At 39.4% G+C, this 26,506-nt stretch overlaps 2 protein-coding genes across 3 annotated transcripts in view; both read right to left on the bottom strand.

The window, feature by feature from the left end:
• The window catches only part of LOC131502008 (P antigen family member 3-like), a 186,318-nt gene extending 161,453 nt beyond the window's left edge, over positions 1-24,865 (bottom strand). Inside the window, exon 1 of the mRNA XM_058712624.1 lies at positions 24,847-24,865. The gene's annotated coding sequence lies outside the window, so the exon portion shown is untranslated. The remainder of the gene's footprint in view (positions 1-24,846) is intronic.
• LOC131502007 (P antigen family member 3-like) lies at positions 19,228-24,927 on the bottom strand. Of its 2 annotated transcripts, none has more exons than XM_058712621.1 (5): positions 24,805-24,927; positions 23,645-23,736; positions 22,672-22,780; positions 20,725-20,875; positions 19,228-19,339 (listed from the first exon to the last, which is right to left on the bottom strand). In XM_058712621.1, the coding sequence occupies exons 2-5, from the start codon at positions 23,726-23,728 to the stop codon at positions 19,336-19,338; spliced, it is 348 nt and encodes a 115-aa protein (XP_058568604.1). In that variant the 5' UTR covers positions 23,729-23,736; positions 24,805-24,927; the 3' UTR covers positions 19,228-19,335. The 2 variants fall into 2 exon arrangements, with proteins under 2 accessions (XP_058568604.1, XP_058568605.1); XM_058712622.1 differs by lacking the exon at positions 24,805-24,927 and adding an exon at positions 23,848-23,867.
• Positions 24,928-26,506: the final 1,579 nt, after the last annotated feature.

The raw sequence follows: 26,506 nt of genomic DNA, 5'->3' as shown, positions 1-26,506 counted from the left end.
ACTTCCCTCCTATGACTGTCTTTGCTGCATCCCAGTGGTTTGGACTGTCGTGTTCTCATTTTCATTGGCTCCCATGTACTTTTAAAATTCTTCTCTAATTTCTTGGTTAACCCATTCATTCATAGTTTCAATAAAAATTTTTAATGTTTGAGAGGGAGATGGCGGCGTAGGAGGACGCTGGGCTCACCGCATCCTGCTGACCACTTAGATTCCACCCACATCTGCCTAAAGAACCCAGAAAACCGCCAGAAGACTAGCAGAATGGTCTCTCTGAAGCCAAGCATAGACGAGAGGCCCACAGAAGAGGGTAGGAAGGGCAGAGAGGCGGTGCACGCTACACGGACTGGCGTGAGGGAGCCAGGGCGGTGGAGGGGCAGCCTGCCTGGCAAGGCAGAGCCCCCGAGTCTGACTTGCAAAAGCTGAGGGGCAGGACTGCATGAGTTCTGACAGCCAGCGGGACTTAACATCTGGAATGTTATAAGTCAACAGCTTTCCTCGGAGAGCAGGAAGGCGAGAGGACAACAGGAGGGAGAGTTGTCGAGCCCGTTAAGACAGAGTTCAGCTCAGCAAGGGAACAAAGGCGCTGGCAAGTGCCATCTCCCTCTCCCACCCCCCAGCTGAAATTACAAAGGGAACCAGTTCCCGTCACCAAACTTGCTTGCACCGCACAAAACCCAACGTTGTGCTTCTGTGGATCCATCCCTCTGGCGGGTCTGCCTGCATCCGTCCCGGTGCTGCAGGGCCCCTCCCGCAGGGGACCACTGACGGCAAAGCGAGCTAAGCCTGCCACTCCTACCCCTGTGCACCTTGGATCCACCCCGGCTAATATGCCAGATCCCATCGAAGCAGCACCACAAGCCTGGCAGGGTGCAAGTAGCCCAGAGAGGGGCCACACCACTTCACAGTGAGTCCTGCCCCTGGGAAAAGGGAAGATAAGGTACACACCAGTCTGACTGTGGGCACAGCGGTGGGCTGGGGGCAAACATCGGGTCTGACTGCGGCCCCGCCCACCAGCACAAGTTACTCCAGACAGCACAGGGGAAGTGCCCTGCAGTTCTGCACCACTCCAGGGACTATCCAAAATGACAAAACGGAAGAATTCTCCTCAAGAGAAACTCCAGGAAGTAGCGACAGCTAACGAAGTGATCAAAAACGATTTAAGCAACGTAACATAAAATGAATTTAAAATAATAGTCATAAAATTAATTGCTGGGCTTGAAAAAAGTATAGAGGACAGCAGAGAATCTACCACTACAGAGATCAAGGGACTAAGAAACAGTCAGGAGGAGCTAAAAAATGCTATAAATGAGCTGCAAAATAAAATGGAGGCGACCACAGCTCGGATTGAAGACGCAGAGGAGAGAATAGGTGAATTAGAAGATAAAATTATGGAAAAAGAGGAAGCTGAGAAAAAATGAAATTAAAAAAATCCAGGAGTATGAGGGAAGAATTGGAGAACTAAGTGACACAATTAAACGCAGTAACATACACATACTTGGGATTCCAGAGGAGGAAGAGAGAGGGAAAGGAGCTGAAGGTGTACTTGAACGAATCATAGCTGAGAACTTCCCTGATCTGAGGAAAGAAACAGGCATTGAAATCCAAGAGGCACAGAGAACTCCCTTCAGATGTCACTTGAATTGGTCTTCTGCATGAATTATCATAGTCAAACTGACAAAATACAAGGATAAAGAGAAAATTCTGAAAGAAGCTAGGGATAAATATGCTCTAACATATAAAGGGAGACTGATAACACTAGAGACAGACCTATCTACTGAAACTTGGCAGGCCAGAAAGGAATGGCAGGAAATCTTCAATGTGATGAAGAGAAAAAATATGCAGCCGAGAATCCTTTATCCAGCAAGTCTGTCATTCAGAATACAAGGAGAGATAAAGGTCTTCCCAAACAAAAAAAAATTGGAGGAATTAATCACCACTAAACCAGCCCTACAAGAGATCCTAAGGGGGATCCTGTGAGACAAGGTACCAGAGAGATCACTACAAGCATGAAACCTACAGATATCACAATGACTCTAAACCCATATCTTTCTAAAATAACACTGAATGTAAATGGACAAAATGCTCCAACCAAAAAACATAGGGTATTAGAATGGATAAAAAAACAAGACCCATTTATTTGCTGTCTACAAGAAACTCATTTTAGACCTCAGGACGCCTTTAGATTGAAAGTGAGGGGATGGAGAACTATCTATCATGCTACTAGAAGTCAAAAGAAAGCTGGAGTAGCCATACTTATATCAGACAAACTAGACTTTAAATTAAAGGCTGTAACAAGAGATGAAGAAGGGCATTATATAATAATTACACGGTCTATCCATCAGGAAGAGCTAAAATTATAAATGTCTATGCACCGAATATGGGAGCCCCCAAATATATAAAACAAGTAATCACAAACATAGGCAACCTTATTGAGAAAAATGTGGTAATTACAGGGGATTTTAACACTCCACTTACAACAATGGATAGATCATCTAGACACAGAATCAATAAAGAAACAAGGAGCCTGAATGATACATTGGATCAGATGGACTTGACAGATCTATTTAGAACTCTGCATCCCAAAGCAACAGAATATACTTTCTTCTCGAGTGCACATGGAACATTCTCCAAGATAGGTCACATACTGGGTCACAAAACAGGCCTTCATAAGTAGAAAATAATTGAAATTATACCATGCATACTTTCAGACCACAATGCTATGAAGCTTGAAATCAACCACAGGAAAAAAATCTGGAAAACCTCCAAAAGCATGGAGGTTAAAGAACACCCTACTAAAGAATGAATGGGTCAACCAGGCAATTAGAGAAGAAATTAAGAAATACATGGAAACAAATGAAAATGGAAATACAACAATCCAAACGCTTTGGGATGCTGCGAAGGTAGTCCTGAGAGGAAAATACTTGGCAATCCAGGCCTATCTCAAGAAACAAGAAAAATCCCAAATACAAAATCTAACAGCACACCTAAAGGAAATAGAAGCAGAACAGCAAAGACACCCCAAACCCAGCAGAAGAAGAGAAATAATAAAGATCAGAGCAGAAATAAACAATAGAGAATCTAAAAAAATTGTAGAGCAGATCAACGAAACCAAGAGTTGGTTTTTTGAAAAAATAAACAAAATTGACAAACCTCTAGCCAGGCTTCTCAAAAAGAAAAGGAAGATGACTCAAATAGATAAAATCATGAATGAAAATGGAATTATTACAACCAATCCCTTAGAAATACAAGCAATTATCAGGGAATACGATGAAAAAGTATATGCCAACAAACTGGACAACCTGGAAGAAATGGACAAATTCCTAAACACCCACGCACTCCCCAAAACTCAAACAGGAAGAAATAGAAAGCTTGAACAGACCCATAACCAGCGAAGGAATTGAATCAGTTATCAAAATTCTCCCAACAAATAAGAGTCCAGGACCAGATGGCTCCCCAGGGGAATTCTACCAGACGTTTAAAGCAGAGATAATACCTATCCTTCTCAAGCTGTTCCAAAACATAGAAAGGGAAGGAAAACTTCCAGACTCATTCTATGAAGCCAGTATTACTTTGATTCCTAAATCAGACAGAGACCCAGCAAAAAAAGAGAACTACAGGCCAATATCCCTGATGAATGTGGATGCAAAAATTCTCAATAAGATACTAGCAAATCAAATTCAACAGCATATAAAAAGAATTATTCACCAGGATCAAGTGGGATTCATTCCTGGGATGAAGGGCTGGTTCCACATTTGCAAATCAATCAATGTGATACATCACATTAATAAAAGAAAAGATAAGAACCTTATGATCCTGTCAATTGATGCAGAAAAAGCATTTGACAAAATTCAGCATCCTTTCTTCATAAAAACCCTTGAGAAAGTCAGTATAGAAGGAACATACTTAAAGATCATCAAAGCCATTTATGAAAAGCCCACAGCTAACATCATCCTCAATGGGGAGAAACTGAGAGCTTTCTTCCTGAGATCAGGAACAGGACAGGGATGTCCACTCTCACTGCTGTTGTTTCACATAGTGTTGGAAGTGCTAGCATCAGCAATCAGACAACAAAAGGAAATTAAAGGCATCAAAATTGGCAAAGATGAAGCTTTCACTTTTTGCAGACGACATGATATTATACATGGAATACCTGATAGACTCCATCAAAAGTCTGCTAGAACTGGTACATAAATTCAGCAAAGTCGCAGGATACAAAATCAACATACAGAAATCAGTTGCATTCTTATACACTAATAATGAAGCAACAGAAAGACAATTAAAGAAACTGATCCCATTCAAAATTGCACCAAGAAGCATAAAATACCTAGGAATAAACCTAACCAAAGATGTAAAAGATCTGTATGCTGAAAACTGTAGAAAGCTTATGAAGGAAATTGAAGAAGATATAAAGAAATGGAAAAACATTCCGTGCTCATGGATTCGAAGAATAAATATTGTTAAAATGTCAATACTACCCAAAGCTATCTACACATTCAATGCAATCCCAATCAAAATTGCACAGCATTCTTCTCGAAGCTGGAACATACAGTCCTAAAATTCATATGGAACCACAAAAGGCCCCGAATAGCCAAAGTAATTTTGAAGAAGAAGACCAAAGCAGGAGGCATCACAATCCTAGACTTTAGCCTCTACTACAAAGCTGTTATCATCAAGACAGCGTGGTATTGGCACAAAAACAGACACATAGACCAATGGAATAGAATAGAAACCCCAGAACTAGACCCACAAAAGTATGGCCAACTAATCTTTGAAAAAGCAGGAAAGAACATCCAATGGAAAAGAGACAGTCTCTTTAACAAATGGTGCTGGGAGAACTGGACAGCAACATGCAGAAGAATGAAACTAGACCACTTTCTCACACCATTCATAAAAATAAACTCAAAATGGATAAAGGACCTGAATGTGAGACAGGAAACCATCCAAACCCTAGAGGAGAAAGCAGGAAAAAACCTCTCTGACCTCAGCCGCAGCAATTTCTTACTTGGCACATCCCCAAAGGCAAGGGAATTAAAAGCAAAAATGAACTATTGGGACCTCATCAAGATAAAAAGCTTCTGCACTGCAAAGCAAACAATCAACAAAATGAAAAAGCAACCAACGGAATGGGAAAAGATATTTGCAAATGACATATCGGACAAAGGGCTAGTATCCAAAATCTATAAAGAGCTCACCAAATTCCACACCCGAAAAACAAAGAACCCAGTGAAGAAATGGGCAGAAAACATGAATAGACTCTTCTCTAAAGAAGACATCCAGATTGCCAACAGGCACATGAAAAGATGCTCAACGTCTCTCCTCATCACGGATATACAAATCAAAACCACACTCAGATATCACCTCATGCCTTTCAGAGTGGCTAAAATGAACAAATCAGGAGACTATAGATGCTGGAGAGGATGTGGAGAAACGGGAACCCTCTTGCACTGTTGGTGGGAATGCAAACTGGTACAGCCACTCTGGAAAACAGTGTGGAGGTTCCTAAAAAATTGAAAAGAGACCTACCCTATGACCAGCAATAGCACTGCTAGGAATTTACCCAAGGGCTACAGGAGTGCTGATGCATAGGGGCACTTGTACCCCAATGTTTATAGCAGCACTCTCAACAATAGCCAAATTATGGAAAGAGCCTAAATGTCCATCAACTGATGAATGGATAAAGAAATTGTGATTTATATACACAATGGAGTACTACGTGGCAATGAGAAAGAATGAAATATGGCCTTTTGGAGCAACGTGGGTGGAACTGGAGAATGTTATTTTAAGTGAAATAAGTCATACAGAGAAAGACAGATACCATATGTTTTCACTGTTATGTGGATCCTGAGACTCTTAACAGAAATCTATGGGGGAGGGGAAGAAAAAAAAAGAGGTTAGAGAGGGAGGGAGCCAAAGCATAAGAGACTCTTAAAAACTGAGAACAAACTGAGGTTTGATGGGGGGTGGGAGGAGGGGAGGGTGGGTGATGGGTATTGAGGAGGGCACCTTTTGGGATGAGCACTGGGTGTTGTATGGAAACCAATTTGACATAAATTTCATATTGAAAAATTTCAATGTTTATTTCTGAGAGAGGCATAGAAAGAGAGAGAGAGAGTAAGGGTGAGAGAGAGAGAGAGCAAGGCAAGGGCAGAGATAGAGGGAGACACAGAATCTGAAGCAGGCTCTAGGCTCTGAGCTTTCAGCACAGTTGAGCCTTCCAGGTGCCCCACCCAATCATTCTTTAGTAGGATGTTCTTTAATTTGTAAGTATTCCTGGTCTTTCCAGTTTTTTTCTTGTGGTTGATTTAGAGTTTCACAGCGTTGTGTTCTGAAAATATGTAATCTCGATCTTTTTGTACTTGTTGAGGGCTGATTTGTGACCCAGTATGTGATCTATTCTGGAGTAATTTCCATGTGCACTTGAGAACAATGTGTATTCCGCTGCTTTAAGATGAAATATTCTGAATATATCTTTTAAGTCCATCCTGTCCAGTGTGTCATTCAAAGCCCCTGTTTCCATGTTGATTTTCTGCTTACATGATCTTACATGATTACAACCTATTGCTATATGTGGGGTGTTTAAGTCCCCTACTCTTATGGTATTATCAATGAGTTTCTTTATGTTTGTGATTAATTGATTTATGTATTTGAGTTTTCTCACGTTAGGGACATAAATGTTTATAATTGTTAGATATTCTTGGTGTATAGACCCTTTAATTATGATAGAATGTCCTTCTTCAGCTCCAGTTACAACCATATTTTAAATGTATTTTTTTTAAATATATTTCTTTCTCCACACCCAGCATGGAGCCCAACGTGGGGCTTGATGCTATGACCATGAGATCATGACCTGAGCAGAAATCAAGAATTGGGAAGCTAACTGACTGAGTCATCCAGGCACCCCCCTGCCCCTGGTGAATGATTTCTTTTTAATGTATTGTTGGATTTGGTATGCTAGTATTTTTGTTGAGAATTTTTCATCAACTTTGATCAGGGTTGGCCTGTCGTTCTCTTTTTTTAGTGGACCCTTAATCTGGTTTTGATATCAGGGTAATGCTGGCCTCATAGAATGAATTCAAAAGTTTTCCTTCCTTTACCCTTTTTGGATTAGTTTAAGAGGAATATGTACTAATTCTTCCTAAAATGTTTGGTAGAATTCACCTGTGCAGCCATCTGGCCCTGAACTTTTATTTGTTGAGAGTTTTTTAAATTACTGATTCAATTTCTTTGGTCTGTTCAATTTTTCTATTTCTTCCTGTTTAAGGTTTGGTAGTTTATATGTTTCTAGGAATTTGTCTATTTCTTCCAGGTTTTCCAGAGTGTTGGCATATCATTTTTTCATAACATTCTGTCATCGTTGTATTTCTGTGGGGTTTGTCCTTGTTTCTGTTCTCTCAGTTGTAATTTTATTTGTTTTAATCCTTTCTCTTTTTTTCTCATTAAGTCTGGCTACATATTTATGATTTTTCTTGACGTTTTTCACAAAACTCAATCCAGGTTTCATTGATCTGTTCTATAGTATTTTTTTGTTTTCTTTATCATTTATTTCTGCTTTAGCCTTTATTATTTCCTTCCATATACTTGCATTAAGTTTTATTTATTCTATTTCTAGCTCATTTTGGCACAAGGTTAGCTTGTTTATTTGAGATTTTTCTTGCTTCTTGAATTAGGCCTGTATTGCAATAAACTCCCTGCAAGGAATCACTTTTGTTGTATCCCAGAGGTTTTGGAACATTGTGTTTTTATTTTCATTTGTTTCCATGCACTTTTTTAAAATTTCTCTTTCCATTTCCTTGTTGACGATTTCATTGTTTAGTGGCATGTTATTTAATGTCCCTGTATTTGTGCTCTTTCAGATTTGTGTGTGTGTGTGTGTGTGTGTGTTTCGTCTAGTTTCATAGCATTGTGGTCAGAAAAGATGCATGGTATGACTTTGATATTCTTGAATTTGTTCAGATTTTTTTTTTTTGTGGCCTACTATGTGATCTATTCTGGAGACTGTTCCATGTACACTTGAACAGAATGTGAATTCCGTTGTTTCAGGATGGAATGTTGTGAATATATCTGCTAAATCCATCTAGTCCAGTGTGCCACTCAAAGCCACTGTTTCCTTGTTGATTTTCTGTTTGGATGATCTGTCCATTGCTGTCCATTTTAACGGTGTTAAAATCCCCTACTATTATTGTATTATTATCGATCAGTTCCTTTATGCTCGTTTTTAACAGTTTTATGTATTTTACTCCAGGCATTTTTCAAACTGCTGCTTCTCTGCTATCTCTCCAGGGGCTGTTTGTTATGCTGTCTCTTTAAGGGCAGGGATTCAGTACGCTACCGATCTCAGGCTCTCCCAGAGCAGAGCCTGCTGATTTTAAAGTATCAGGTATTAAGCTCCACTGATTGTAAGAACTCAGGAAGTTCTTACAGGATTTTCAAAGCCAAATGTCATGAGGATTCATCTTTCCAGTGTGGTGGGTCCCCATGTCTGGGATACCTAGTGTGAGGTTTGCTTCTCTTCATTCTCCTTGCCCTCATTGTCCCTCCCTCTAGCAGTCTTGGTGGGTTATTGTGGCTCCCAACCATGTCTCCTCCCTTCCAACCCATTTCAGTGTGGATTGTTCACTACATTTGGCTGTTGAGAGCCTGTGCTGCCATTCTTCATGTCGTTTTCTGGGTTATTTACACTGGTGTAGGTGTTATCTAGGTGTATCCATGGCATGAGGTGAACATAGGATCCTCCTACTCGCCATCTTCCCTGGGAGTCCCCATTGGTATTTTGATAGTGATTGCAGTGAATATATAGCTGTCTTTAAGTACTATGAACATTTGAACAATATTTACTGTTCTAATCAATGAACATGAGATATAGAAAAAAGACCTCAAGTAAAGCACCGAACTTTATGCCTCAAGGCGTCAGTAAAAACAAATAATTCATGCCAAAAGCAGAAGGAGAACATAATATCAAAGCAGAATAAATGGGGAAAAAAGACAAAATAACAATAGAAAATATTGATGAAACTTACAGTTGTTTTTTTGAAGTGATAAAGTATCTAAAACTTTAGGTACACTAGAGAAAGAAAAAAAAAAGAAAGCAAAAGTAGTGAAAGAAACTCAGAATCCAAAGAAGAGACATTGCAGAGGATGCCACTGAAATGAAAAACTTCATCAGAGAATACTATGAACATTTATACTCCAAAAAATTGTATAACTTAGTATAAATGGATAAATGCCTCTACACCTACATTCTACCAAGAGTGACTCATGAGGAAGTAAAAATTATGAATATACCAATAAATGAGTTAGGAGGTGGAATTAAATATCATAAACCTCCCAAAAAGAAAACCCTATAACCAGATGACTTCACAGGTGAACTTTACCAAATATTAAAAAAAAAATAATAATCAAAGACAAGCCTTCTCAATGTCTGCCGAAAATTTGAAGAGAAGGGTACTCTTCCAAACTCATTCTACATGGCCAGCATTATCCTGATACCAAAACCAGATGAAGCCACTGCAAGAAAACTGTAGGCAGAAAAAAGAAAAATTCATCTCTGATGAATATAAGTGTAAAAAATTTCAACACAATGTTATCAAACCAAATTCAAGAACACATCAAAAGGATTATACACCATGACCTAGTAGGATATATTCCTACTAGGACAGTTCAATATATGCAAATCAATAAACGTAATATGTCGTAGACTCTGGGTCTAAAGTTCTCTCTTGTCCAGCAAGAGAGCAGACACAGGATTAAAATGAGAGAGATGGCTAATGTCCGGGAGAAGACAAGAGCCCCAAATAAGAGTCTGTGTTCCGTATTTATTAAGATCAGAAGGCTTACAAACGTGATGGGCTTGCACAAAGAGACAATGAATCTGTGAACATTAACTCATGGGCATGAGGGAAAGGTGGTTTTGAAGATATACGGCGTTAGGGGTTTGGGTCAATATAAACCAAAATCCTGGGGCCGGGCAGATGGATATTAACAGTAGATATGAGGCACCGTGTCTGTTTATCTTAGCTAGCCTAGGGGATAAGACAGATAGAACACACGTAAACTCAGGGTCAAGAAGGCACCATTCTTTTGCTAATTAGCTCCGCTCTGGGCAGCTTCACCTGCAGCAGTCTATAGCCCTACTTACCTGTTTACCTAATTTGGCCCTTCCTTCCTGAAAGCGGCTTTCTGCTATAGTACTAAGTTGGGGGTGTTTTTGCCGTGAATAGCTAATCTTGCTTACCTCATATACTTTTGTATTGAGGCCTTTGCCCTCCCTTTATCCTGGGGGCCTTTGCCCCCCATACTCTATTCTGGGGGCCTTTGCCCCTCCTACTCTATCCTGGGGGCCTTCCCCCACACACCCTTATTTGCCTAATCTAGTTTACCCAAGCTTTGGTGTGAGCATCCTATGGCTTTGTGATTCTTTATGCCTTGTTAACCCATCAGTACAGGAATCAGGGAATTCCTAAGCTTATTCCCCACAGTAATACATTGCATTATTAGAATGAATGATAAAAATCACAAGATCATTGCAATAAATACAGAAGAAGCAATTTAAGAAGATTCAACACCCTTTCATATAAAAACTTTCAATGCATTGAGCATAGGATGAAAGAAACTTCAATGCAATCAAGGCCACCTACAACAAACCCACAGCTAACATGATCCTCAATGGAGAGAGTTTGAAAGCTTTTCCTCTCAGAAACAAGACAAGGATGCCCACTCTTGCCATTGCTATTCAGTATAATACTGGAAGTCATCACTAAAGGAATTAGGCAAGAAAAAGGGGGAAAAAGACATGAAAATTGGAAAGGAAGAAGTCAAAATGTCACTTTTGGAGATGCTATGAGTTTGTATGTAGAAAACCTCAAAGATTCATTTAAAAAACCGTTGTAACTAATCAACAATTGTAATAAAGTTGCAGGACATAAAATAAACATACAGAAATCAATTTCATCTTTATACACTAATAAGGAAATGTTTGATGAGAAAATAAAGGAAACTGGCCCATTCTTAATATGCTCAGAAATAATAAAATACTTTGGAATAGATTTAACCAGGGAGTTAAAAGACAGTACAGTGGAAACCATAAAATACTGATCAAAGAAATTAAAGGGACAAATGTGTTGACCTTGAATAAGATACTTATCTTTTTTATCATTAGTTATTCTCTTAAAGAAATGAGGATAACTGGGCAGAATGATATATTTTTTTAATTTTCATTAAAATGAAATAGCCATTCTGACTACGGCTGATTCTTGAGCAACACAGGTTTGAACTACACAGGTCCACTTATATTCAGACTTACTTTTTGATAAATAAAGTGCAGTACTCGACACGTATTTTTTCTTCCTCATGATTTTTCAAATAACATTTTCTTTCCTCTAGCTTACTTTATTATAAGAGTACAATATTTAATACATACAACATTCAAACTGTATGATAGTCGACTGTTTATGTTATCAGTAAGGATTCTCATCAAAAGTAGCCTACTAGCAGTTAAGCTTTTGGAGAGTCAAAAGTTATTCTCTGATTTTTGACTGTGGGGCAGTGTTGGTGCCCTACCACTTGTTCAAAGATCTGCATTTAGTTGTTAAGTCTGAGGCAAACTGCTTATTTTAGTTTTAAGTGTGAGGCATAGATGTCACCCAGCCTTCTATCAGCAGGATCATGTATGCAGACACAGGGATCCGTGGATGTGGGAATCCAGGGGACCTCTTTCACTCTGACAGTGAGTCTTCTCTCCTGGTTTTCCTCCTGTTTCCTGGCCACCCAGGAAACTGTTCTTTCTGGGTCCTTTTCCTGTGTTTCTCCTTTGCATGTTACCCCACTTCTCTCTGTTTGTCTGCCCCACCTATGTTATATCCCTTGTAGCAAGCACTGCACATTGCTGGTTCTTTTAATTTCCAGCATCACAGATATTTCCTGAACCATGTTAGGAATCAATCCGTGTGTACTGAATTAGTTAATATTTTGTAACGATCCTGACAGTAAAAGCACCTGGTCTATATAGGAGTCAATATTACACAACTTATACTTGTAGGAACCATACATATGGCCCTTTGTTTGGAGGCAGGGACTGTGTGGGACCGTCTCTGCCTTTGTGCCCTGACAACTTTGCATGTCCTTACTTGGGCCATGTAGGCAAAGCTAGACTGCAGGAACCTGAGTTTTGGCAGAACACCATGTGAATCCTCTTGGAGCAAGGGGAGCTAAGCAGTCTAATGAGAAACCGCCACCAGGTAGTTTCACACCTGACTACCTATCTAGCCGGAGGCTGACACAAGTCATTATTCACCCATCCCTGGCTTCAGTCGAGTTTAGGCTTCTGAAAGTACATCTGTGGGCTACAAAGATACTCACTGCATTAGGGTACTGCTGTGAGCTTCTCACCAGCAGAGAGACCCAAGACCTATGGTGTCTGTCACTGAACAACTCTCATTCAGTGTCTATTCCTGGGGGGCTAGGGATGCAGGGTACTGACACTAAGGCAATCTTGCTTTCGCTGTGTCTGTAAGTAATAAACTGTCTGAAACCATTGGTCTCACTGTCATCTTACCAACCCAAGTCTGTGGGACTGTAAAAAGCCAACATAACAGCTGTTGTAGTTAACCATGTGGTCCTGGTAGCATCTGCTGGGCTACTTAAGGATGACCTGACCACATGACAGATAGACTCTGGTTTTGAGTTGTGTGGGTTGCCTGATCAAATATTGACTTATTTTATTTTTGGCATCACACATAAGAAGGAATGCATTTTTTAGCACATGCCATTACTTAGATCAGCCTTGTCTGACCTCAGTTATTTACAAACACACTTTAGATTGGATGCCACATCTGACATCGTTGTCGTTGCTATTTCATCACTATATTTATTTAAATTAAATAACCTTGTGAAAAGCAGTATGGATGTTCCTTAAAAAATTAAAAATAGAAAAACCATATGATCCAATACTTCTAGTACTGGGTATTTACCCAACTATCATAAAAACACTCATTTTTGCATAGTTTATTGCATAATTTAGAATAGCCAAGATATGTAAGCAACCTAAGTGTCCATAGATGTGGTACACAGTCACATGCGCGCGCGCGCGCACACACACACACACACACACACACACACACACACACACACTGGGATATGATGCGGCCATAAAAAAGAAACAGATCTTGTCATTTGTGACAATATGGATGGAGCTAGAGATGTAGAGAGTATTAGGCTAAGTGAAATTAGTCAAATACCATTTGAGTTCACTTATATGTGTGGAATCTAAAAAAACCTACAAATCAATAAACAAACAAAAACCATAATTATACCTATAAATACAGAGAACAAAGTGATGGTTGCCAGAGAGAAGGGGTATAATGGGAGGGGCAAAATGGGTGAAATGATGTGGGAAAACAGGCTTTCAGTTATGGAATGAATAAGCCACGAGAATAAACAGCACAGCATAAAGAATGCAGTCAACGATGTGGTAATAGCACTGTATGGTGACAGATGGTAGCTACCCTTGTGGTGAGCATAGCATAAGATATAGAGAAGTTGAATCATTATGTTGCACACCTGAAGGTAATGTAACATTGTGTTAGCTATACTCAAATAATAAAAAAAGTAATTAAAACAAGCAAATCAAATAAGTTTCTAGCTCAAATCATTTAAAAAGTTAGCTTTGTATCCCTACTTGAAATTCAAAATATGTGTCTCTTACTAGAGATATAATTGTAATGGTAAATAACATAAAAACTATTTGAAAGTTTAAATGAAAGGAATATAATAAGCCACAGCCATTTACAATATAATGCCTATTTCATATATGTTATCTCATTGATTCCTCATAGCAATCATTTAGTGTAAGTATTGTGATTTCTACTTTAGATATGAGGAAATGGTCCCAATGGATGTAAATACTTTTCCCACCATCACACAGTGTGTGTTAGAGGCAGGACTGAACGCCATTGCTATTTTCATGCCTTAGCCTATAGGGAGACAGTAGGCAGTCCCCCTGGTTCCTTTTTCTTTCCTTTTACCTGTGCCCTAGTATATTCATCCAGCTCCACAACATAGAGAACTCCCACATATTTTGTGGCAAAGCAGAACACCCCAACTTAAGTCTCACTTTTAATTTGAACCTTAGACTATCAGTCTTTTTCACCAGGAAATATTTTAAAACTCTGTGAGTACACAATTGTTGCTTGTAATCTACTGCCATTCCGTAAGGATGGTGAATTCTGAGTATATCCCTTAGTTGCAGAAATATTTTTTGGATGTGAGGTTGCAAATAGGAGCTCACAGATGTAACTCTTGCATTGTGTACAGTAATAGGGGTGTAAGGTACAGCCAGGCTTCTGTATCGTTAGGGTGATAGAGATGTATGTAGAGGGAAACAGGGATTTGTGGCTTCTCTGATCATGCCATTGTTTATTTTTGGAATTTTACTACAGTTACTAATTTTACTTTTTTAACTTTTTAAATTCCAAATAGTTAACATGCAGTTTACTATTAGTTGTAGGTGTACAATATAGTGATTCAACCCTTCCATACATCAACCAGTGCTCATCACAACAGCACGCCTTTATCCCCATCACCTATTTAACTCACCCCTCAACCTGCCTCCCCTCTGGTAGCCATCAGTTTGCTCTTTGTAGTTAAGTGTCTGTTTCCTGGCTTGACTACCTCTATTTTCTCCCTATGATCATGTGTTTTGTTTCTTAAATTCCACAATAGGAGTGAAATCATATGATTTTTGTCTTTCTCTGGCTTATTTTGCTTAGCATAATACTCTCTAGCTCCATCCACATCGTTGCAAATGGCAGGGTTTGATTAGTTTTTATGGCTGAGTAATATTGCATTATATATATATATTATATTATATTATATTATATATATATTATATTATATATATAATATATATATATTTTTATATATGTTTATATAATATATATTTATATATATTTATATATAATATAATATAATTTATATATATATTTATATAATACTTATATATATAATATTATATATATTATATATTATATATATTATATGTATATATATTTATATTGTATATATATTATATATATATTGTGTGTATATATGTATATATTATATATATTATAATATAATATATATTATAATTATAATATATATATATATAATATAATATATATAATGGAATATATATATTATATATATTATATATATTCCATTATATATATATATATATATATAATATCCTATATATTAAAACAAATTTTTTAAATGTTTGTATTTGAAAGAAAGACAGAGAAAGTGAGAAAGTGGGGGAGGGGCAGAGAGAGCCAGAGACAGAATCTGAAGCAAGATCCAAGCTCTGAGCTGTCAACACGGAGCCCGATGTGGGGATCGAACCCACGAGCTGTGAGATCCTGACCTGAGCTGAAGTTGGACACTTAACCTACTGAGACACCCAGTACCCCTATACTACATCTTTATCCATTCATCATCAGTTGATGGACACTTGGGCTGTTGCCATTGCTTGGGTATTGCAAATAATGCTGCTATAAACATCGGGGTGCATGTATCCCTTTGAAGTGGTATTTTTGTATTCTTTCGGTAAATACCTAGTAGTACAACTGCTGGACAATAAGGTAGTTCTACTTTTCACTTTTTGAGGGGCCTCTGTAGTGTTCTCCAGAGTAGCTGCACCAGTTTGCATTCCTACCAAGAGTGCAAGAGGGTTTCCCTTTCTCCACATCCTTGCCAACACCCGTTGCTGCTTCTGCTGCAGTAGACATGATACTCTTGTTTAAACCCCACCCCCCCCAAAGCGACTTCACCAAAAGGTTGCTACAACTGATACATGAATTTAATAAAGTCACAGGATGCAAAAATCAACATACAGAAATCTGTTGCATTTCTATGCAGCAATAGGGAAGCAGCAGAATGGGAAATTAAGGAATCAATCCCATTTACAATTGCACTAAAAACAATCAGATACCTAGGAATAAACCTAACCAGAGAGGTGAAATACTTGTAGTACTCTGAAGACTCTAAAACACTGATGAAAGACATTGAAGATGACACAAAGAAATGGAAAGACATTCCACGCTCGTGGGTTGGAAGAACAAATATTGATAAACTGTCAAAACTACACAAAGCGATCTACACATTTAATGCAATCCCTATCAACATACTGCCAGCATTTGTCACAGACCTAAAACTGATAGGGAGCCACAAAAGACCCAGAATAGCCAGAGCAACCTTGAAAAGGCAAAGCAAACCCGGAGGCACCACTATTTGGGACATAAAATTGTATTACAAAGCTGTAGTGATCAAAACAGTATGGTACTGCTACCAAAATAGACACATAGATCAATGGAATGGAATAAAATACCCACAAAGGAACCCACAAATATATGGTCAATTCATTTTTGATAAAGCAGGAAAGAATATCCATGAGGAAAAAGGCTCTTTAACAAATGGTTAGGAAAGCTGGACAACAGCATGCAGAAGAATGAAACTGGACCAGTTTCTTACACCATACCCAAAAATGAAATACAAACTCTCTGTCTGAGGCAAACCAGAGGGACTCTTAAATACAGAAAACAAACAGGGTTGCTGGAGGGGTGGGTGGGTGGGAGGATGGGTTAAATGGGTGATGGGCATTAAGGAGGGCACTTCTCAGGATGAGCACTGGCTGTCACATGGGGGAGATGAATCACTGGGTTCTACTCCTGAAGCCAAGACTATACTGTATGTTATGTAGCTTGTATTTAAATAAATTAAAAAATAAAAATTAATTCAAAATGGATCAAATGCCTAAATGTGCGACCCAAAACCATCAAAATCCTAGAGGAGAACACAGGCAGTAACCTCTTTGACATCCGCGGTAGCAACTTCTTTCTAGATATGTCTCCTGAGGCAAGGGAAACAAAAGCAAAAATAAACCACTGGGACTTCATCAAAATAAACACCTTCTGCACAGGGAAGGAAACCATTAACCAAACTAAAAGGCAACCTACAGAATGGGAGAAGATATTTGCAAATGACATTTCTGATAATGGGTTAGTATCCAAAATATAGAAAGAATTTATAAAACTCAACACCCAAAAAAACATATAACCCAATTTAAAACATGGGCAGAAGACATGAATAGACACTTTTGTAAAGAAGACCTCCAAATTGCCAACAGACACACGAAAAGACGCTCAACATCACTCTTCAAATACAAGTCTATACAAATACAAAATACAAAACTATAATGAGATATCACCTCACACCTGTAAGAATGGCTAATATCCCTGCCGTTAAATAACTTTTGAAGAAAGAAGTTTTGCAAGAGATCTGTGTTTTTTTGCCATGGGGCCTGTGACATCATTCTTTGTCTTTGGATAAACTGTTCCAAATAGCTTTGGTGTTGTAGTTATTATATTATAGCACAGTAAAATAAGTCTGCTATTATTTTAAAATTTTAATTTTTTTTTTGTATCAATGAAATCATCTGGAAAACCATGTGAAGTCTGTGTGCCACATTTTGTGAAACCTTGCCTTCAAAAGGACAAAGCCCTTCATGTCAGACATTATAAAATTACTCTAAGTTTTTATGAAAACGTCAGATTGCCAGTATCGTCATCATGTACACCATCAGTTTTCCTGGCCAACATTTCCAGATGTATTTACTTTGAGGATGACCAAGGGCTTCTTAGAACTGAATCCCGAAATCTACTGCTTATTAGAGTCAAAAGTAAGTTGTGGGTACACTCTGACACACCTTTTTGTGAAGATTAAATGAAGTTATACATGTATGGAACCTAGGAGAAAGAAGACACTGACATATAGTATACATGCTATCAATAGAGGAGTTTTTATACTAACTCATTCTTTAAAAAACTCAATAAATGGATCTCTTGTCCTAAGCGCGCACAATCAGTGGAGGGCCAGCTATTCACAATTATAGAGCACAGATCAAAATTATCTAGTTATAACAGAGCCATGACTTTTAACTTTCTGGGAATAGAAGATTAAGAACAGCGTAGAAACTGGAGGAGGTAGCTTTCAGAGTGATGGCATCATTAGAGGCATCTTGCAGGGAAGATGGGCACCTCACCAAATTTGAAATGATGCGGATCTGGAGGTTCCCCGCCATTTAGGTAGGGTCCAATTTCCAAGAAAGATGCAATCCAGAGACAGCTGAACATGGGAAACTCTAGTCCAACATTACTCATAGCCTTTCAGGTTCTTCAGATCCAGAGGATAGAAAAAGAGGTCTTACATGCCAATAAATTTTATGAAGCCAGTATATCCATGATACTAAAATCCAAGAGTGTATACGAAATAAAAGTAGATGCTAATGTCACTCATGAAGATATTAATACAAATTCTAACCTAATTAATATGATGTAGGTTATTCAGAAAGATCATAGATCATGAACATTCCCTCCCAGTAGCATATGGTTGACTTAAACATAGGAAAACATTAGGGCGCCTAAGTGGTTCAGTCGGTTAAGCGCCAGACTTCAACTCAGGTCATGGTCTCACGGTTTGTGGGTTTGAACCCCACGTCAGACTCTGTGCTGACAGCTCAGAGCCTGGAGCCTGCTCCAGATTCTGTGTCTCACTGTGTCCCTGCAACTTCTTGGCCGATGCTCTGTCTGTCTGTCTCTCTCTCAAAACTAAATAAACATTAAAAAAAATTAAACATACGAAAATATGTACGAAATTCATTACGTTAACAGATTAATGGAAGAAAACTGCTACAACCATCTCAATAAACGTTCTACAAGTGCTTGATGAAAGTCAACATATATTCAATAGAAATGTTGTTAGGAAACTAACCTAAGAATGGAACTTCTTTTATGTCACAGTAAATATAGTCAAATGCTAAAAATTTTCTAATTCCTACCAGAAATAAGACAAGGATGTCCATTATTTACCAATACTTCCCAACACTGTACTGGGTGGGTCTGTCCAATATTGTGAAATGAGAAAACAAAGAGGGGGGGGTAATGTTTAAAACAGCAGACACAAACTGTTAGTATTCAAAGATGATAGAATTGTGTATGTGGAAGCTCATAATGGATGTTGACATACACCTCTGGCATTAAATCCTATGTAGCAAGGCTTCTGGAGAGAGTATTGATGTACAGATATATCTGCACTTACCAGCTCAATCAGAATACAAAATTTCAAAAAATGACACAATTTTCAATAGCATCTAATACTTAGAGTAAGTTTAACACAGGGTTGAAAAGAGTCTTTGGAGAAAGTTGTAAGATTTTATTGAGGGATTTTTAACAGTGAAGTGTCCTTCCTACATGAGAGCAGTTTGCATGGTTTCAGCTTCTTCTTGCTTACACTTTCGGTTGTCCTTCACCTGTAAGACAGACACAGAGTTGGAAACATTACTCAGCAGAATTTATTTACATTAAATTAATGATATACAGAGGACACTATAGTTTTTATTTTATAAGATAGAATTCCAAGCGTATGCTTTACCAACATTTTTGGAACACACCACACTTTCTGTAGGTACAAGAAAAGAAAAAAAACACTTCAGGTTCAGAACAGATAAAATGAAATAAACCTATTAAAAGGTAGTTTCATTTTTTTATCTTTGTGTTTAGATTCAAGTTAGTTAACATCTAGTGTCGCACTGGTTTCAGGAGTAGAATTTAGGGATTCATCGCTTACATATGACACCCATGCTTGCACCCTACTTGATGTAGGGAGAGTGCAGAAACTAGAAACTAGACTATCTCTTGCCATTTTATCACTCAGTCATTTGAGCCTTCATTGGGGAAAGGTTTCAAAATGCACGTGTTCTGTAAGAGCCACAATAATTTAGAGTCTGACAAAATTTAAGAACAGGTATCCAGGTCTCCATAGAGAAAAGCCAACATCAAGCAGTGTGTTTTCTGGTTCTCAGTAGCAATGAAATCTCAACTCAGATGTTAAAATTTGACCAAAGATGTTATCTGATGACAAATAAATCATACAAAATGGAAGATTTTTGTATTCCATGTATATTATCCAATAGGACCACAGAATGCAAAAATCAGCAATAAAAACTGACTGCAATATATCTGGTTTGAAATCACTAAATATATGAGCCAAGATGCATTCAGAAGTGAAGGGATCCTCCCAGAATCACACAGCTTATGTTAGAGCTGGTATTAGAACCTACTTCAGTGCCTCAGCATATTTCATACAAACTGGTATTTACTCCAAATCCATTTTGTGGTTTTTAAAAGAGGAAATTATAGAAGATTCTGAATTTAAGTAGCCATCAGTTAAAGTATTTACAGTGTATTTTATTTATTTTTTAAAGTTTATTTCCTTATTTTGAGAGAGTGAGAGAGAGAGACAGCACAAATGGGAGAGGGACAGAGAGAGAGGAAGAGAGAGAGTCCCAAGCAGGCTCCATGCTGTCCGCACAGAGCCCAACGTGGGGCTCAATCTCACAAACTGTGAGTCCATGACCTGAGCCAAATCAAGAGTCAGATGCTTAACTGACTGAGCCACCCAGGCGCCCCAGTATTTACACTTTATAAAAAAGGAAATGGTTTCATTTTTTATTATTTAAGAAGGCTCTGACCCAATTTAAGTCTACATCTGATAGGGTATAAGTCAGGCAGTCAGGAAATTCGGGTCTGAACTACTTATGAAAGTTACCTTTATGTGTAAACTCTGTCATTAAAGTATCAATAAAGTCATATCTACATAAGTAAAGATATAATATTCAGGAAAATATCTGCATACTTTGCATTCTCAATGGATAACATATCTGCTTCAGGCATCTTCACGGGCTCCAGTGTTGGGACATCCGCCCCCTTCACATCACTGTCATCTTCACTTTTGCCCCCACTCTTTGGCACAGGCAGTTCCTGGATACCAGATTCCAGGTCAGGGCCTTACCAAAAAAAAAAAAAAAAAAAAAAAGATAATCAACTTAAGGAGTAAACATAAAATATAAAGAAAGAAGTGATAATATGTATTCTTGCCATTATATGAAATACAAGCCTGTAGACTTAGGGTAACAAAAAAAGCGATGGAAAGATGGACTTCCCATCTTTGTTTTCCTGTAATATGAAACCTTATTTCAAATAACAATCTAAAGAGAAACCACACTAAATCTACATTTGCATTATATTACCACAGTGTACTAAGAATAGAGAGCATCAGCTAAGAAATCTTAAATGTACACCATGCACAGGATTTTTTTTAAGTTTATTTATTTATTTAGAGAGAGAATGATCAGGGGAGGGGCACACAGAGGGAGAACGAAGAGTATCACAAACAGGCTCTGCACTCCTAAGTGCACAGCTGGATGCGGGGCTCAAGCTCACGAACCCTGATATCATGACCTGAGGCAAAATCTAGAGTGTGACACCTGACTGAGTGAACCACCCAGGCACCCTGCTCCATGGATAGGATTTTAATGAAAATTAAAATTTAATTTCCTGAACAATTAGCTGAGTGCATTTGTGGGCCTATGACAAATCCTACACTAGTGACATACATCTCCTATTGGAGCAACCTGAAAGCTATTTTGTGAAATTTAACTAGTTAGATTTAGGGGCAAAGTCTCTCTCTATAACTTATGATAAATGAATCATGCAGAGAACCAAGTATCAAAAATAACAGCAAAATATTAGTGACTTATAGTCAAACTTCTGTCTTACAGTGAGAATAAAGGGAGCAGGGTGGAAAGAAATTAATGGACTTTGTCATCAGTCCTATCGTAGAAACCTCTCACCAGCGAATTCCTGAAATAATCCATGGCCTGAATGATGTCAATAATTCCATACAAGTATTTGATGAAAATACTTTCTTTGGAAGCTGGTAATTTCCGTTTCATGATCCTTTTAAGATACTTTTGATTTTCCTAATCATAAGTTGTTAAACACCTCCTAAAGCCACTTAAAAATCACACTAATATAGTTTACCTATATGCCAGTCTCCCAAATTATACAGCGTTTCCCAAATGTACCATATCAAATGATTAAGCAAAGGAAATGGTGGCTGTCATTCCTCGAGCCTTTTTCTGGAGTCTATCTCTTGCTCCACTGAACTTCATTTATTCCTGTGCCTGTACTACGCTATTTTACAGTACAGACACATTTGAGTCTTAATGCATTTTATACAAAAGCACTCACATTTTGGTATAACAACACAGATGGTAGGAAGTACAAAAACCGTGTAATGAAATCTGAGTTATGTCTCCATGTGTCAAGCAGTCTTTGGCAAGCCACAATCCCTGAACCTTAGTTTTCTTATTTATAAAATGAGGCTACCATCCCTATGCAAATCTTCTTTATTCCTGATGTTATAAGATATGCTGACTCGGCACTCTGCACACACTGTTAAAACCAGCTTACACTTTTGATGCAGGGAAGGAAAAGGCCACGCAAAAATGTTCTAAGAAGAACACATTCAACTAGTGAAAAAATGTATACTTTTGTAGTAAACAGTTTCCTCTGATTTAGAACAGACTGCCTGTTCAAGCAGATTAAATCTTGAAGAAAAAGGGGAAATTCGTTAGAGTGAATACAGCTGTAAACTATACTCTATTCACATTTTGAAACAATTTTCAGGAAATGGCTGAGATTCTCTTCTAAGGTTTTGTTTTGTCCTGTTACGTCATAATGCGTGATGCAAAAATATACCCTGTGCCCCCATAAGCATTCTTTTTCCCTTTCCCTTCACCTTCATCCAGAGGTGCTTCTTCAACTGCTTTCTCTCGCTCCGGCATAATATCCTGACACTCAGTGGGTGCCTCCCTTTGTTGAGGCTGCTCATCACTGGGCTGCTGGGCCTAGGGTGTGCGTGTGTGTGTGAACAAAAAGTTGCATTAATGCATGCCAATAATATAAACCTATGTTACGCATTTTATATCAAATAATAAATAAGTATAAAAACACTTATAAAATATAGTTCTATATTGTATTCCTAAAAGTTATATGGCCATTTATATACACATACATATAATGGAATATTAGTCATCAAAAGGTATTAAAATCTTGCCATTTGCAACAATGTGGATGGGGCTAGAATGTATTATGCTAAGTGAAAGAAGTCAATCAGAGAAAAACAAGTACCCTATGATTTCACTCATATGTGGAATTTAATAATAAAACAGAGGAACATATGGGGAGGGAAGTAACAATAAAGGAGAGGGGGAAACAAATCACAAGAGACTCTTAAGGATAGAGAACAAAGTGAGGCTTGATGGAGGTAGGTGGGGGTGGAGGATGGCACAGATGGGTGACAGGTGATAAGGAGGGCACTTGTGATGAGCGCTGGGTGTTGTACGTAAGTGATGAATCACTGAAGTCTACTCCTGAAGCCAATATTGCACTGTACGCTAAGTAAAATTTAAATTAAAAAAGAGTTACTCTTCCCACAGAGTGGCTACCCGGAAGAGGTACCCACAAGCACTCTGGAGGCTATTTTAAACTATGCTGGGATGGATACGTACAACTTGTTGTTAGTAAGCATGACAAAGGAGTCATAGGGTATATTTACCCAGGGAACACAAGTATGGAATCCTTCTGGTTCAATGTTTCCTGCCCCTTCCCAGCAAAGAAACTTTTATCACTGTATCTGTACGTTGGTAGGTCAACAAAATTTTCAGAGAAATAAACTGATGGTATAGAACATCAATTGCTGAAGTACTCACAGCCACAGGTGCAGCTGGCTGGTTAGCCTTGCCATCATCCTTTCTTTGTTTAGATTTAGACCTTGTTCTCACACGCCCACTCATTTTTCACCCTGAAAGTAGAATATCAGTATTTGGAAAATGTATTCTAAAGGCTAGGTACACCACCTCCAAGGCGTAACATTTTAATTTTTTTTTACTTTGAAAATACTTTCAAAATCAACCTTGCGTAAGGATAGTGTACATGCTGTGGTCACACCAAATAAACGGGCTGCAAGATCATTCACATCGGCCAAACTGGCAGTCAAATCACCTTAAGGACAGGAGAAAACGCGAGGCTTAGTTTCACAGCTAGATTCCCCATCATAAAGGCATGTGAGAAAACAATGCTGGATATTTAAACCTGAGTCGCTACTGTTTCCACATTCCCAGTTACTGGGCCCATTTTGCCTCTTAAATAAGGTTTCCTTGGAACACAGAGAAGTCTTAATCGTTTGCGTACTGCCTATGGCTGTCTTCCCACCACCAGGGCTCAAGGTGTCTAGTTTCGATACTGACCAGTGAGCCGGCTCCTCCCTTGACACCCTGCACAGTGCGATACAAATCTCCGGGACGCAGCTCCAACCCCACACCGTTCCCCGTTTCCAGCCCCACACACCGTTTTTTGTTTTTTGTTTTAAGTAGACTTCACGGCCATCCTGGAGCCCAGGTGGGGCTCGAACTCACCACCCTGAGATCTAGACCTGACCTGAGATCCAGCGTCAGCCACTTAACCTACTGACCGCTCCCCACCCCCGCCCACAGGCACCCGTTCCAGACCTGTTCTGTACCGCCTGGCCCGCCTCCCACCCAGGGTCCCACTGAGGACTCTGGCTTCAGTGCTCCGCCGGCAGTTCCAGGTGCTTGCAGGACTCAGATACCTCAAAGAACGCCCCCAAGACCCACCCTGTCTTCACCTCCCCCGTCCTCGGCCGCCAGCTGTCCTCACTTGTCCCCGTGCCACCGCCACGAGGACGAGGGCCATGGCGGCCGCGACGCCTGTGAGGAGAAGAACGCTAACTCCTAGCAACTTCCTCCTCCGAGGCCACAGATCTACCGTCCCGACCCGCCCGAGGCCCACTGGCACTCTCCTCACAGTCACTCACACTTAAAGTCCTGGAAGGACTGATTTGTGGACCTACCGGTTGAGGGCAGGCAGCCAGAAAGATCACGACACCGCCCACACCACCGCTTCTTCCTCAGCTCTGCTCACAGGACGCGTGGGCAGCAGGGCGCGTGCTCAGCAACGGTCTTTCTTAACAATGGGCATGCGCAGGAAAGGCCTGGTGCAACGTGTGTGCGTACTGACGTGGATATGTGCGTACTGACTGGGTGTATGCGTACTGACGTGGGTGTATGCAATGTTCGTGGACTTCTTCCCACGCCTGCAGCCAAGGCGTGGGAAGGCAGTGTCCGCAGAGTTCCCGACATGGTGCTTGAAGAGTGGCCTTTTTCCTCCTGCCCGAGCTCTCTTTTGCAACCAGATACTTTGGGGACAGACAGTTACAAGTCACCGTTAGTGCTGAATGTTTCTCAGAAAGATATCTGTAACAAAAATAGATACTAAGTACTTTAATACTATTTTTATACATGCTTTGATCAATCATTCCCTTCCATGCTTCTGGGTTTGCTGTCATACTTGAGTGAATTTGCTCTCCTCTGTATAATAAATACATTAACAACTGTTTTCTTTACCTTTTTTGCTTGTGTTACTGCACATTTAAACCTGTGGTTTGGTAACTGATTTCTCTAAGTACCTGTGGTCCTTCAATCAGTGCACATTTCAGAAGTTTCTATCCATATTGGTCCTGGGGTTTAAGCTCAGTCCACTGGTTCGTTACGTTCAGTAATGGTGACTATGCTTGTCATGTACTGTGCTTTCCAAAAATCAAACAACTTGATAATAAAGCTGACTTTACTGGATAACTCTGTCAGGGAAAACACTACCTGGACAGGGTCTTAGCAGAGTCTTTGAGGTGGCCGGACAGGAGAGATATGTATTCAAATTGTGAAGTCGGAGTAGAACAATTCTTTCAACGTTGGGGGAGGTTGTGATGAAGACTGAGTAAAAATAGGGCTAAAATGGTGTAGGTTTGGTGGACACAGCAAGGCAAGAATATTAAGTCGAAAGTTTCAAATTCCTTATGGTTGAAAAATGTCATTTGGCACTTTTTACTGAAGAGTTGATGGATCTTTCAGTTAGTTCCTGGAATGGACAATAGAGTTGTTTTCAACTTTTATTTTCCTAAGCAAGAGGTTTTTGTGATAGCAACGTTATGTTGATGTAGCTCATGGTGAGAAGGAAATATGGGAAGGGCAGGTAAAAAAAGGGGGCCAGCTAGATGTCCGAGACCAGATTTTCCCTTGCATGCTTTTGTCTTCTGTCATCTTGCTTACCTCCTGCATCTGTCAAGTTCCCGTGTAGCACAGTCAATATGTGCACCCCCCTTTTTTTCCCCTTATACCCCTACAATCCCACACATAAAAGAAGGCCAGACCCAGGGTTCAGGGCTAAGTCTTCTGACCTGATTCCACTGGGCCGGCACTGGTGCAGAATAAATAGTCTTTTCCAATCCCGAGTGTGTGTCGCTTGTCTCTTCCTGGCCACCAAGTATTTGCTGTAACATTTTTGGTGCATTGGTCAGGAAGCCCACAGCCGCGCTTGTCCTTTGAGTCACCATTGTCGGAGGCCAGCAAGAAGGCCACTCTTCTTGGGCCCCTGTGACAGAAAGGAAGGCATGCCACCGGTGATTTCACTGGATCCCCCCGCCCCGTCCCCCCTCGCAGGGCCTGACAATATTTGGCCACCACTTCGCTGAACGGACTCCAGGGGGAATAGGAAAA

This window comes from Neofelis nebulosa, chromosome X (genome assembly GCF_028018385.1).
Source record: "Neofelis nebulosa isolate mNeoNeb1 chromosome X, mNeoNeb1.pri, whole genome shotgun sequence".
NCBI lineage: Eukaryota > Metazoa > Chordata > Mammalia > Carnivora > Felidae > Neofelis > Neofelis nebulosa.
Note: the sequence above shows the minus strand (reverse complement) of the source record. Positions and strands in the feature narration are given on the sequence as shown.

Bases quoted from the DNA above. Each gene is read 5' to 3' on its own strand.
- LOC131502007 (XM_058712621.1), bottom strand. From the start codon at position 23,728: ATGAGTGGGCGTGTGAGAACAAGGTCTAAATCTAAACAAAGAAAGGAT. The intron at 22,781-23,644 runs GTGAGTACTTCA...CGCACACCCTAG, and splicing joins AGCCAGCTGCACCTGTGGCT to GCCCAGCAGCCCAGTGATGA. The intron at 20,876-22,671 runs GTGAAGGGAAAG...TTTTTTGGTAAG, and splicing joins AGAAGCACCTCTGGATGAAG to GCCCTGACCTGGAATCTGGT.